At 42.9% G+C, this 12,968-nt stretch overlaps 1 protein-coding gene across 5 annotated transcripts in view; it reads right to left on the reverse strand.

The window, feature by feature from the left end:
• Positions 1 to 12,968, reverse strand: part of LOC117249751 (receptor tyrosine-protein kinase erbB-4) — a 442,892-nt gene that overhangs the window by 40,611 nt on the left and 389,313 nt on the right. For 3 of the 5 annotated variants that reach the window (XM_078165992.1, XM_078165990.1, XM_033615450.2), the window contains exons 21-23: positions 5,564 to 5,725; positions 1,704 to 1,779; positions 1,313 to 1,459 (exon numbers count right to left, since the gene is read on the reverse strand). In XM_078165992.1, coding sequence (XP_078022118.1) covers positions 1,313 to 1,459; positions 1,704 to 1,779; positions 5,564 to 5,725 — 385 coding nt within the window. The remainder of the gene's footprint in view (positions 1 to 1,312; positions 1,460 to 1,703; positions 1,780 to 5,563; positions 5,726 to 12,968) is intronic. The other 2 variants (XM_033615451.2, XM_078165991.1) reach the window with 1 other exon arrangement.

The following is a 12,968-nucleotide window of genomic DNA, read 5'->3' on the forward strand; positions in this document are numbered from 1 at the left end:
CAAAGCCACAGGCAGTCACTTCAGAAGGGTTGAAGGGCCTCATGGGGCTCCTGAGCCCCAGGTTGCCTACCCCTGGTTAAGCTGAACATTTTTTAGGTGCTGCTCTGACCCGAGTGGAAACCTACGGGGCTACAAATTGAGGCTAACACAGAAATGTCAAAAACTGCAGTTCCTCTAATGGCCACTTGAGGTCAGCCAATCCCCATAGACCCTCATGTTACATATGCCCAACATTACAGCAGAAAAAAACATCATTACAGCCTGGTACAAAAAAACAGTGTTGGTCTCAATAGCTAATTTCCCTGTTTATGACAACTGTACAGGGGATGAATTTTCATATAACTTACCTGTTTACATTTTATTAAGGCTTAAAGTTGGGCATAATTAAGGGCGTAGCTGTTTTGTTGACAGGCCTTCGTCAGATCCACCCTTTGCTCCTCCACAGCTCCAGTCTCTCACCCAAATATGATCACCTCTGGCTCCAAATCCCCAAGACAGCGACGGCCATAATGCCAAACTCCAGGCTTCAAAACGGGAGTCTACAAACCAGTGGGTGACGTCATGGTACCAACGTCCATTACTTTATACAGTGTATGCTTTATCCTGCGTAAAGGATGTTTACACCAGGCCAGGAGAATCATTAAAGATTCCAACCACCTGGATAACAACCTTTTCTTCCCGTCTAGGTCGGAAAGTAGGTACTGAGTACAGCAGCTCAGCAGCCTGAGAGGCTCAGGAGGAGCTTCTGCCCTCAGGCCACAAGGCTACTAAATGAAGTCCATTACAGGTTTTTAATGCACATTCTGATGGGACTGACAGCATTATGTATCACTAGATTGTATTTTATATGATTTTATGTGACAAATAATAAAGTGATTGATTGATTTTATGATTGAAGTGCCATACAAGTGTCTGTATGCTAAAAATATCCTACATCAAAGATTGCCACTAACTATTGTGGACATGATATGTTGATTTTGTTTGAAAGAAGTAGGGGGTAGGCTGTCGGATGCAATTTAGACATTATGAGGCAAAGAATTTTAATTGAATACCCCTAATTTAAATCAATGAGCAGGACATTAAGAGGATTTTTGTATCAGTGTGATTAAGAATATTTAGATTTTCCAGGTATTTAATTCACTGGATTAGCTAAAAGTGATCTGGTCTTTAAGTCGTTTCTCAGTTTAGGCAGTAGTTCAGCATTTTGGGGAATACAATTGCATTCTAGCTGAGAGTAAGATGAGAAGATCGATAACACACTCCCAATTTGCATGCACGTCTTGTTTGTGAGTGTATGTGTGTGTTTCCTCACATTTCACCATAACCATGTAGACATCTATGGTACAAATGGGCGGCTGGGGCAGACGCTCCCCCTTCTCCAGAATGTCTGGGATTTCTCGCGTGGGGATGCCATCGTAGGGCTTGCCTCCGAATGTCATCAGCTCCCAGATGGTCACTCCTGGAGAACAAGGCGCAGAGGGAGAGCAGGGCATGAAAGAAGAGTGAACAAGACAGGCAGGGAGAGACGGGGCGGTGAGACAAAGAGCCGGAGAACAACGGAGAACAAGATGAGCAGACAGATAAGGGGGCGAATTGCAAACAACAGAAACAGGATTTCGGGTCAGTTACTTATCTTCCTCTCACAGGTATGAGCTCAACAAACAGTGACGTCTATACATACAGATGAGCAATTTAGCACTCACCATAACTCCATACGTCACTCTGATGGGTGAACTTCCTGTAGTGGATGCATTCAAGAGCCATCCATTTAATAGGCATCTGAAGAGAAATACATAAAGATGAGGATTTTCTGATGAAACAGGCAACAAAGACAGAAAATCTTAATTAGAAGCAACACATCCATCATATCTATTTACACCTGAAATGTAGACAATTTTCCTTTTGCTATTTTGCTCAACAGCTGCCCCATCTTTTAATCTAGTGTTTGCGAGATATCGGGAAATCGACAGCGCTTTCAACCATATTTTGCTTTGCTCAATATTACTCAAGTACTGTGATTGATTAGCTTCAGTCCAACCCAGGCATCATCAATAGTGAGCGTGCTTTTTAAGATACTAAATGAGAGTGTATTGGCCAGTTGTCTCACATTATCTCAGTAGCCTGTAGGTTGACAGCGTGAAATAGCAATAAAAACAGGGCCCTTTGACATTCCTGACAATGGCACACATTGCCATATCCTAACTGTCGTATGATTTCCATATTGACTGTAGGGGGGGAATTTTCAGCTGTAGAGCCCACTGAACAAGGCAATTATCTGGCCTTTTGCATGTGAACGCACATATGCACACATGTACATGCAATGGTCATTTGAAATACAGCCCCTGCCTGACACACACACACTTGCTCTTCAGGGAAATGAACAGGAAGAGGGGGGAAATTAAATGCTTCAGGTTGGAAATGCGGTGCACCGCCTCCACTTTCATCTCTGTTGATTTATCTCTCACGGCGCATCTATTTTTACGGCACACATGTATATATGCTGACAACGGCTCTCATTTATTGAGGCTTCAGTGAATACCCACATGGAGTCAATCACTCAGATGGTTGCATCAAACTCACCTGGTCTGATTTGTGAAAATACTTTTTTTTTTCCACTTGCCCACAGCTCAAACTCAAGATGAGGTGGCTACCTTTAGGCCTCCAGCTGAATAGATGCAGCGATGAACAAGCCAATTTAATAAAGGGAGCTGATCAGGACAATTTGCATAGTAAGTCTCAAGCGAGGAAAAGAGAAGAGGCCTCTGATTAATGTAGTCTGGGTCCCCAAACAAAACAAACTGATTGGAACTGTGGCTGCATTATTTGTTTGGATGAAGTGTTTCTAAATTGTATATTATTAAAACTAAGTTCACGAGACTGACCTTAAGAGTTTCACAGCTCTGGAATTGGTAAGAATGTTGCTGCATGATACACAAAATACATTTTATTTTTGTTTAAAGTGGAACAGATATTGCATCAACTTAATGACAGCGACTGTACAGCGTTACTGGCTGTATTGACATCAAAAAGAATGATTACAGAGAAAGTTTGAGGTAACTGTGTCTTTTTTATACTGCTACTGCTACACAGTGTCTGAGCAGACTTAAAGGGTAACTTTGGTATTCTCCAACCTGAACTCCATTTTCTCATGTTTTTGTGTCTAAGTGACTAATAGAGACAGCAGATTTTGAAATTGGTCGGGTATTGAATGAGAGGGCTGCTGCCGGCAGCTGCGAAACAGGCAGCATGTAACCACTGGGGGCAATTGTGCACTTTGAATTTACATCTAATAATAGTGCTTGTTTTTGCTCAGATTGTTATTTTAAGTGTCTGAAGGCATTATGGAAAGGATCCCTTCTGAGATAGACCTTTTTGTTGAACCAGAAAGAGACCTAAAAATTGCCATCACCACTCTTACCAAATTCCATTTAATAAAACAGCAATTTTAGTGTATACTGTACAGCCGCATATTTTCACATCTACCTGGGTTAATTAAGGGTTTATTCCAACCAAACCAGAATTGGTGATTGTTGGGACAGTAGAAGACAAACCAAGACTGCATTTGTGTGTTTTATTTTGTTTGTGCTGACTATAGATGAAGTGTGTTTATAATTATGAAATTACTAGAGCCTGGTGCATTTGGAGAAACCATTTTTGGGTCAGATTCTGGTTAACCAGGTTTATCTTTGTAGGGATCCTTTCTATAATGTTGTCAGACACTTAGAATAATAATCTGAGCATGTCAGTGGCAAAAACAAGGAATTCTAGTGGAGGTAAAGTTATGCTGCATAATTGCCCACTCTGGTTACATTGCATCCAGTTTCACCGCTGCCAGATGCAATGCTCTTGCTCAATAGTGGACCAGTTTCCGTGATGCTAATCTCCCGCTCCACCACATCCCAAAGGTGCTCTATTGGATTGAGATCTGGTGACTGTGGAGGCCATTGGAGTACAGTGAACTCATTGTCATGTTCAAGAAACTAGTTTGAGATGATTTGAGCTTTGTGACATGGCGCGTTATCCTGCTGGAAGTAGCCATCAGAAGATGGGTACACTGTGGTCATAAAGGCATGGACATGGTCAGCAACAATACTCAGGTAGGCTGTGGTGTTTAAACCATGCTCAGTTGGTACTAAGGGGCCCAAAGTGTGCCAAGAAAATATCCCCCACACCATTACACCACCACCACCAGCAGCAGCCTGAACTGTTGATACAAGGCAGGATGGATCCATGCTTTCATGTTGTTTCCACCAATTCAGACCCTACCATCTGAATGTTGCAGCAGAAATCGATCTTCTATTGTCCAGTTTTGGTGAGCCTGTGTGAATTGTAGCCTCTAGTTTCCTGTTGTTAGCTGACAGGAGTGGCACCTGGTGTGGTCTTCTGCTGCTGTAGCCCATCTGCTTTAAGGTTCCACATGTTGTTCATTCAGAGATATGGTTGTAACCAGTGGTGATTTGCATTACTGTTGCCTTTCTATCATCTTGAACCAATCTGGCCATTCTCCTCTGACCTCTGGCATTAACAAGACATTTTCACCCAGAGAACTGCTACTCACTGGATATTTTCTCTTTTTCGGACCATCCTCTGTAAACCCTAGAGATGGTTGTGCGTGAAAATCCCAGAGGTTCGGCAGTTTCTGCTAGCCTGTCTGGCCATGTTCAAAGTCACTTAAATCACCTTTCTTCCTCATTCTGATGCTATGTTTGAACTTCAGCAGGTCGTCTTGACCATGTCTACATGCCTAAATGCATTGAATTGCCGCCATGTTGATTTGCTCATAAGCTATTTGCATTAATCAGCAGTTGAACAGGTGTACCTTTTAAAGTGGCTGATGAGAGTTACTCTTTAATGCCACCATTTTCAGAGCTTGTCTTAGTGTGAACATATTCTAAAAGTCAAAAATAACTAAAATTCTTCTTTGCTTAATACTCAATTCAAGAGTTAGGAATTCAAAGGGTTTATTTGTAACATGCTCACAGAATGTGTGCAATGAAATGCAGGGCAAACCTCTTGAGGCTGTGTGCAGAACAAACATTTGAAAGATTAAAAATAAGATAAAAGATTGCAAATGCACATCATGGAAGTATTCAGTATCAAGTATTACCATGCTAATGTATGTTGGCAGAGGTGTGTAGGTGGGCTGTGTTCTTTTTCAGCGTGTCAAAATGTAAAAGGCACACAGCTGTAAGGCAAACTATACCATAAAATTCCGTATACATGCTTGAGTGCATGTATGCAAATATGCAGGACAAGGCTCAGCATATGCAGAGGTCATCATCGTTAACTTATTCACTATTGGAAACCTTGGACTTAATCTAACTACTCACTCACTTCATAGTGTTACACACACAGTCAGAGACACACAAATACACAAATACATTTGGCCCTGGAGCCTACAGTAACAACTCTCTGTGGTCACCAGCGCTGACCTTTTGTTTTATTACTTTGTGGTTGCAGTATTTACTACTTATGTCAACTGTTTTTATGTAAGCTGTCCCGTGTGTTGAATTGCTGTCAGCCAGGTAAGTAGAGCACGCACACCAAAACATCCTCCACTTACACCAACCTTGCCCCCGTCTGCATTGTATTCCTTTTCGTCTGCGTCCAGCAGCCGTGCCAGGCCGAAGTCTGTGATCTTGATGTGATTGGGCGACTTCACCAGCACGTTCCGGGCCGCGAGGTCCCGGTGGACCAGCCTCCTCTCCTCCAGGTACATCATCCCCTGAGAGAGGAAGAGAGAAGAGAAAGTGAGACAACTATGAAGCCGTTTATCATTTTATATTCCATGATCGGAGCAGTCAGAGATCGTCGATGCGGTAAATGTCAGCCCTAACATAAAATTATTGTCATAACTGTCATCGTCATTAACCGCACACCCACACAGACATTTAGATTCAATCTTTCATCGTTATCATACCTCATGTATACGATGCTAGGAGACAGAGAATCTTCGGCAGCTTTTATAACAATCCCGAGATGTCAGAAAGTCAGAGACTCAAACTTTTGACAAGTGAAAAATGCCGCAGAGCAGCCTCTCCAATCACAACTCTGAGTGCTGAACATTGCAGTTATCTGACATCACGTCAACATTGAGAGAATCTTGTGTGAACAGACAATTCCTTATTAGATATCCTCAGACATTTGCAAAGCATGGCCCTTCGATGTCCCTTGATTCCTGAAACATATATTTGAAGTGTTTGCTATCACTGAGTGTTGTTAAATATTCATGCAGGAGAAAGGACACCTTGCAGGAGTGTATTTCTCTCCTCTGTTACTGGATCAAGCAGCTGGTACAACGAGGAGACAAAACGGCAGTGTCTTAAAGTGTGTAACATCAATATCTTCTTGTAATGTGTCCAACTCAAGTGTAATCTTGTTCAGTCATAACTGAGATTGTGTCTCTGACATGTCGCCTCCGTGTCCTCGGTAATTGGGGCCATTTTCGAGACGGCTAGGCAGGGAGAACAATGGATGTCCTTCCAATTTGTTAACGTTGATTATGAACACCCAATGAGCAAAGCAAGTAACGGGAAAAACAACAAAGCCTTGAGCGGAGAGAATGACAACTTTGCTTTGCAGCCTTAATTTGTTGCTCAATGGGCTGGATGGAGCAAGGACTCTTGACAGTCGCACAAAAACCTATTTGCAGCCGTGCGAGTGCGCTCACACACAAGATTTACCTCATCCGAAGACGCGCTCGTGAGCTCACAGACACACATGCCACCTCTTCTTCATGAACACACAGGTTTCATCATGCCCTCGTGGGCACAAACACACTCCAGTGACACACATACACACTCCTCTCCTGTGCTCAGCTGAACAAAACAGCCAGACGAGCAGGCAGGCAGGCAGGCAGGCAAGGCTGGGCCAATTGAAGTGTATTAGACTGGATGTTAAACAAGTGGATGCCACTTTGCAGGTGGATCAATAAAAACACCTTGATGAGGAGGGAGGCAGCTATTGTACTCAGCAGACAATGAAAAATTTCAACCAAGGCCCACGCCTCCGCTGGCGCGAGAGAATCATTGTTCATTTTAAATATGGCCAAAACACAGCATATATGTGTACGTGTGGGCACACATCGAGGCACATTGTGTTGAAATGCTCGGCGCGGGCAAGCTGCCCCACACCACCTCCTCCCAGACAAATGTGAGGATAAATCGATAGCGCCGACGTCTGGCTTGCCGCTTGCTGAGCCCTCATCCATCATCTGCTGGCCTCACGGAGACAGACGCGTAGACACACACGCGCTGACAGAGACCACCCGGAGACCACCTATACGCAAAAGCAAGACATATTTCACCAAGCATACTCGGTGACTCTTGCAATATTTCTATCTGTCAGTCCAATTTCATGTCTCTCACTCTCTTGTATCTACCACTTAGGGACACTTCCTATTTCCTTATCCTGTGTCATTTTGCTAAAGTAGCCCCTGTGCCTCTTTCCTCACGAACATGAGGCCTGTGCTGGGACCAGGCCCAAACAATGTCCTTTTTACTGAAAGTGTATTTAAAATAGATTACTTCTGGGGGGTTCGGGCAGACGATCAATAACAATGCTGATTACAATAAGCCCGAAGACGACTGCGCCACGCAATATTTATCCCCGATGTCAACGTCGAGAGGAATTAGGAATCAATGGCCCACACAGTCCATTAATACACTTCGACTTAAAGTGACAGGGCAATGAGGGGAAGCCATCGCACTGACAGGGGGAATGTACAGCAGCTCAAGGAGCCAATTAATTTTCAGCCACTCCGGGCGGTAAACACCAGCGTCCCAGTGGAGGATGTGGGGGCAGCGTCAGTTTCAGGTCGAGTTGATTGTGCCGCTTAAACACTGCTTAAGTTTCACAATCCCTGGAGTCCTGAGGTCCTTAAAAATGGAAGTAGAATTGGATAATTTGATTACATAACTCGAATATTGTTGATCATACAGGAACTTGCAGAGGAGGTAATTAAACCTGCCATGTTTGAGAAACATTACTGTTCAGTTCAAAATGTATGCTCTGGAGCCTTACACAATATTACCTGTGTATGACTGACAGGTTGAGATGGCCTCTGTCACCTTCTGTAGAGCCTCCCTGATTAGTTGTTTATTACTGAAACTAATGCCTGTTGGTCACCTAATGAATTATAGATGGAGTAATCTTTATTTGAGGAAATTGCGCAAAATCCAAACAAAATTAAGTTGCTCACTGCAAGTTGCAGGAACAGCTTCAATGAATAGTGAATGAGTCAAGTACCTGCCTGCTTGCCCGAGAGGCAAAATCACTTTGTCACTCTCTCTCAGCCATTATTTTCCCGTGGAGAAAGCAAAGCCTCGCAGGGAGAGCTACATTTGGAGCCGTGCAGCACTCCAAACTTTCCGCCGTGCTGCTGCACTCAAAGTTCAAAGTATATGTTTACGGCTGACCTTTAAAGGGACGATGATGTATGTGCTGATGTACAAAAATGGAGGGAAAAAAATCTTGTCTGAATCTCTTTTAGCTTCCTAACAATCCTAACAAGTACAATAAAACACTGGAAACCAAAGTCATAGGTTTCATGTATGTGTGTGTGTAGGTGGAAGGGTGGCACACAAAACAAGGGGGGTTCGCCGCCTGAAAATTTGAGGCATCAAACCCTTTACTTCCTCTATTCTGCTGACTTTTAATGCACCAATTTCTTTTCTGTGCAAATGTCTTTCATTTTGTCAAAGCCAAAGTTCTCTGCTACTTCGATGCGTTTACTGGTGGGGACAAATGCATGTTTATGGAGGTAAATAAGGCACATTCGTATTTTAATTTTAATATTCATTATTCTGAATTGACCTTTTTCCATAACTGCTTATCCTGTTAGGGGTCACCGGGGCCTGGAGCCTATCCAAGCTGTCATTGGGCGAGAGGTGGGGTACACCCTGGACAGGTCACCAGACTATCACAGGACTGACACATAGAGACAGACAACCATTCGCACTCACATTCACACCTACGGACAATTTAGAGTCACCAATTAACCTGCATGTCTTTGGACTGTTGGAGGAAGCTGGAGTACCTGCAAAAAACCCATGTGACACAGGGAGAACATGCAAACTCCCCCACCCCAGAGAGGACCCTCTTGCTGTGAGGCGACAAGGCTAACCACTGCACCATCAATCAATCAATCAATCAATCAATTTTATTTATAAAGCCCAATATCACAAATCACAATTTGCCTCACAGGGCTTTACAGCATACGACATCCCTCTGTCCTTATGACCCTCGCGGCGGATAAGGAAAAACTCCCCAAAAAACCCCTTTAACGGGGAAAAAAAACGGTAGAAACCTCAGGAAGAGCAACTGAGGAGGGATCTCTCTTCCAGGACGGACAGACGTGCAATAGATGTCGTACAGAACAGATCAGCATAATAAATTAACAGTAATCCGTATGACACAATGAGACAGAGAGAGAGACAGAGAGAGAGATGCAGGTAATAACAGTAGCTTACAACAACATTATTGAAAGTAATAATATTATAGTTATAGTTCTGGCTACTGTGGTACAATATGTTGAAAGTATGTATTAATATCTGGCAGTATACATGTGTGACAATAGTCATATGTGTATAATAACAGTAGAAGTATGACTAATGACTAATGATGGCAGCAGCAGCAGGAGGCATCTGGCAGGACCATGGCAGCAGCACAACCACACACGTCACGCTGTCCAGGCACCGCTGCGATATGAGTTAATCTGAGAGACAGTGGAGCACAAAGGCTCCGGAGAAGAAGCCCAGTTAGTGACATCCAGAATGGCCGAGTTAGCAAGATGCAGTAATAGAATACGAGAGAGAGAGAGAGAAGGAGAGAAGGTGCCCGGTGTATTATAGGGGGGGTCCTCCGGCAGACTAGGCCTAAATCAGCCTAACTAGGGGCTGGTACAGGGCAAGCCTGAGCCAGCCCTAACTAGCTTATAAGCTTATAAGCCTAACTAATAAGCTTTATCAAAGAGGAAAGTCTTAAGTCTAGTCTTAAATGTGGAGACGGTGTCTGCCTCCCGGACCGTAACAGGAAGATGATTCCACAGGAGAGGAGCCTGATAGCTGAAGGCTCTAGCTCCTGATCTACTTTTGGAGACTTTAGGGACCACGAGTAACCCTGCGTTCTCAGAGCGCAGTGTTCTGGTGGGATAATATGGCACTATGAGCTCACTAAGATATGATGGAGCTTGACCATTTAGAGCTTTATAAGTTAACAGTACACCGTGCAGTTAGAAATGCTTTGTCAAAATTTTAGAATTCTCAGTATTTATCAGCTATAGTTCAGGGACTGGAGAGGATGGCATCTGGATCCGCCTATTAGTGACCTCAGGGGAGATGAAAAAGGAAGGAAGGAAAACAAGGGGGGACATACTGCACCATCGTGTTGTCACATTTATTTCAATGGTCACAAATTTAGATCCAAAAATTCAAAGTTCCCAAATTTCAAAAGGATTATTTTCAAATTCAGGTTTTTCAAATTCAAATCCCCAAAAAAAATCAAGCTAATTTTTAATTTTAATTCTGAAACTTAAATTTCTGGATTGTAATGTCTTAACAATGAAAAGAATATATTTTAAATTCCATTCTTGAAATTCTTGAATTCAGTGGTATTTAAATCTTAATAATAAAAAGGAACTACGCCCATTTTCAAAATTCCTATATGTTATTTCTATGGCCTAATCCAAAAATATAAGTAAGCATAAACAACTCTCCCAAATCCAAAAGTCAGAGTGCTAAAACCCAAATTTGTGATGTCACAGGATACAACGTTTGGAGCTCCTCCACAGACAATGAAGGATGAATGCTCTCACACTGAGAGCAGCCAAGGAAATGTTCTGAGTACAGTACAGGCCAAAAGTTTGGACACACCTTCTCATTCAATGCGTTTTCTTTATTTTCATGACTATTTACATTGTAGATTCTCACTGAAGGCATCAAAACTATGAATGAACACATGTGGAGTTATGTACTTAACAAAAAAAGGTGAAATAACTGAAAACATGTTTTATATTCTAGTTTCTTCAAAATAGCCACCCTTTGCTCTGATTACTGCTTTGCACACTCTTGGCATTCTCTCGATGAGCTTCAAGAGGTAGTCACCTGAAATGGTTTCCACTTCACAGGTGTGCCTTATCAGGGTTAATTAGTGGAATTTCTTGCTTTATCAATGGGGTTGGGACCATCAGTTGTGTTGTGCAGAAGTCAGGTTAATACACAGCCGACAGCCCTATTGGACAACTGTTAAAATTCATATTATGGCAAGAACCAATCAGCTAACTAAAGAAAAACGAGTGGCCATCATTATTGTAAGAAATGAAGGTCAGTCAGTCTGGAAAATTGCAAAAACTTTAAATGTGTCCCCAAGTGGAGTCGCAAAAACCATCAAGCGCTACAACGAAACTGGCACACATGAGGACCGACCCAGGAAAGGAAGACCAAGAGTCACCTCTGCTTCTGAGGATAAGTTCATCCGAGTCACCAGCCTCAGAAATCGCAAGTTAACAGCAGCTCAGATCAGAGACCAGATGAATGCCACACAGAGTTCTAGCAGCAGACCCATCTCTAGAACAACTGTTAAGAGGAGACTGCGCCAATCAGGCCTTCATGGTCAAATAGCTGCTAGGAAACCACTGCTAAGGAGAGGCAACAAGCAGAAGAGATTTGTTTGGGCCAAGAAACACAAGGAATGGACATTAGACCAGTGGAAATCTGTGCTTTGGTCTGATGAGTCCAAATTTGAGATCTTTGGTTCCAACCGCCATGTCTTTGTGAGACGCAGAAAAGGTGAACGGATGGATTCCACATGCCTGGTTCCCACTGTGAAGCATGGAGGAGGAGGTGTGATGGTGTGGGGGTGTTTTGCTGGTGACACTGTTGGGGATTTATTCAAAATTGAAGGCACACTGAACCAGCATGGCTACCACAGCATCCTGCAGCGACATGCCATCCCATCCGGTTTGCGTTTAGTTGGACGATCATTTATTTTTCAACAGGATAATGACCCCAAACACACCTCCAGGCTGTGTAAGGGCTATTTGACCAAGAAGGAGAGTGATGGAGTGCTGCGGCAGATGACCTGGCCTCCACAGTCACCGGACCTGAACCCAATCGAGATGGTTTGGGGTGAGCTGGACCGCAGAGTGAAGGCAAAGGGGCCAACAAGTGCTAAACACCTCTGGGAACTCCTTCAAGACTGTTGGAAAACCATTTCAGGTGACTACCTCTTGAAGCTCATCGAGAGAATGCCAAGAGTGTGCAAAGCAGTAATCAGAGCAAAGGGTGGCTATTTTGAAGAAACTAGAATATAAAACATGTTTTCAGTTATTTCACCTTTTTTTGTTAAGTACATAACTCCACATGTGTTCATTCATAGTTTTGATGCCTTCAGTGAGAATCTACAAAGTAAATAGTCATGAAAATAAAGAAAACGCATTGAATGAGAAGGTGTGTCCAAACTTTTGGCCTGTACTGTATATGTGCACACTTTCTACGGAGCAGCACTTTATACCCTATGACATCACAAGTTTAAGACTTACATCTTTAGAAATATATCAATATAGTGAACTCTCCTACAGCAATGAAAATAATATCTGAATGCTTGTTTCAGGTGGTGTTATTCTTTTTTAAGTACTCAGGGGTTGTTCAAATGAAAATACTTGTGTCGCTAATTTGTTTCCATGCATGTTCTACATGGAAATGTTGTGGGGTGTGTGTCCCCTGCATCCCCTTAAAATACACACCTATGCTGAAAATGTATAAATCTACCAATTCATGTGAAATGTATTTCCTGTACAGGTAATATCATTTACTGACAAAAACAAAGCTATGACTTATGTTCAATTTCTTGTAGAAAGTCTGCAGCCAGTTTGCAGACACTAACAATCTGCACTAAGGCGCCTAGAGTTCACACCAGAGCCCTTAAGCACTTGCTGAATTTGCAGCGAGACAGGACTAAGCCTTCATGGA

Source organism: Epinephelus lanceolatus, chromosome 24, assembly GCF_041903045.1.
Source record: "Epinephelus lanceolatus isolate andai-2023 chromosome 24, ASM4190304v1, whole genome shotgun sequence".
Classification (NCBI taxonomy): Eukaryota; Metazoa; Chordata; class Actinopteri; order Perciformes; family Serranidae; genus Epinephelus; species Epinephelus lanceolatus.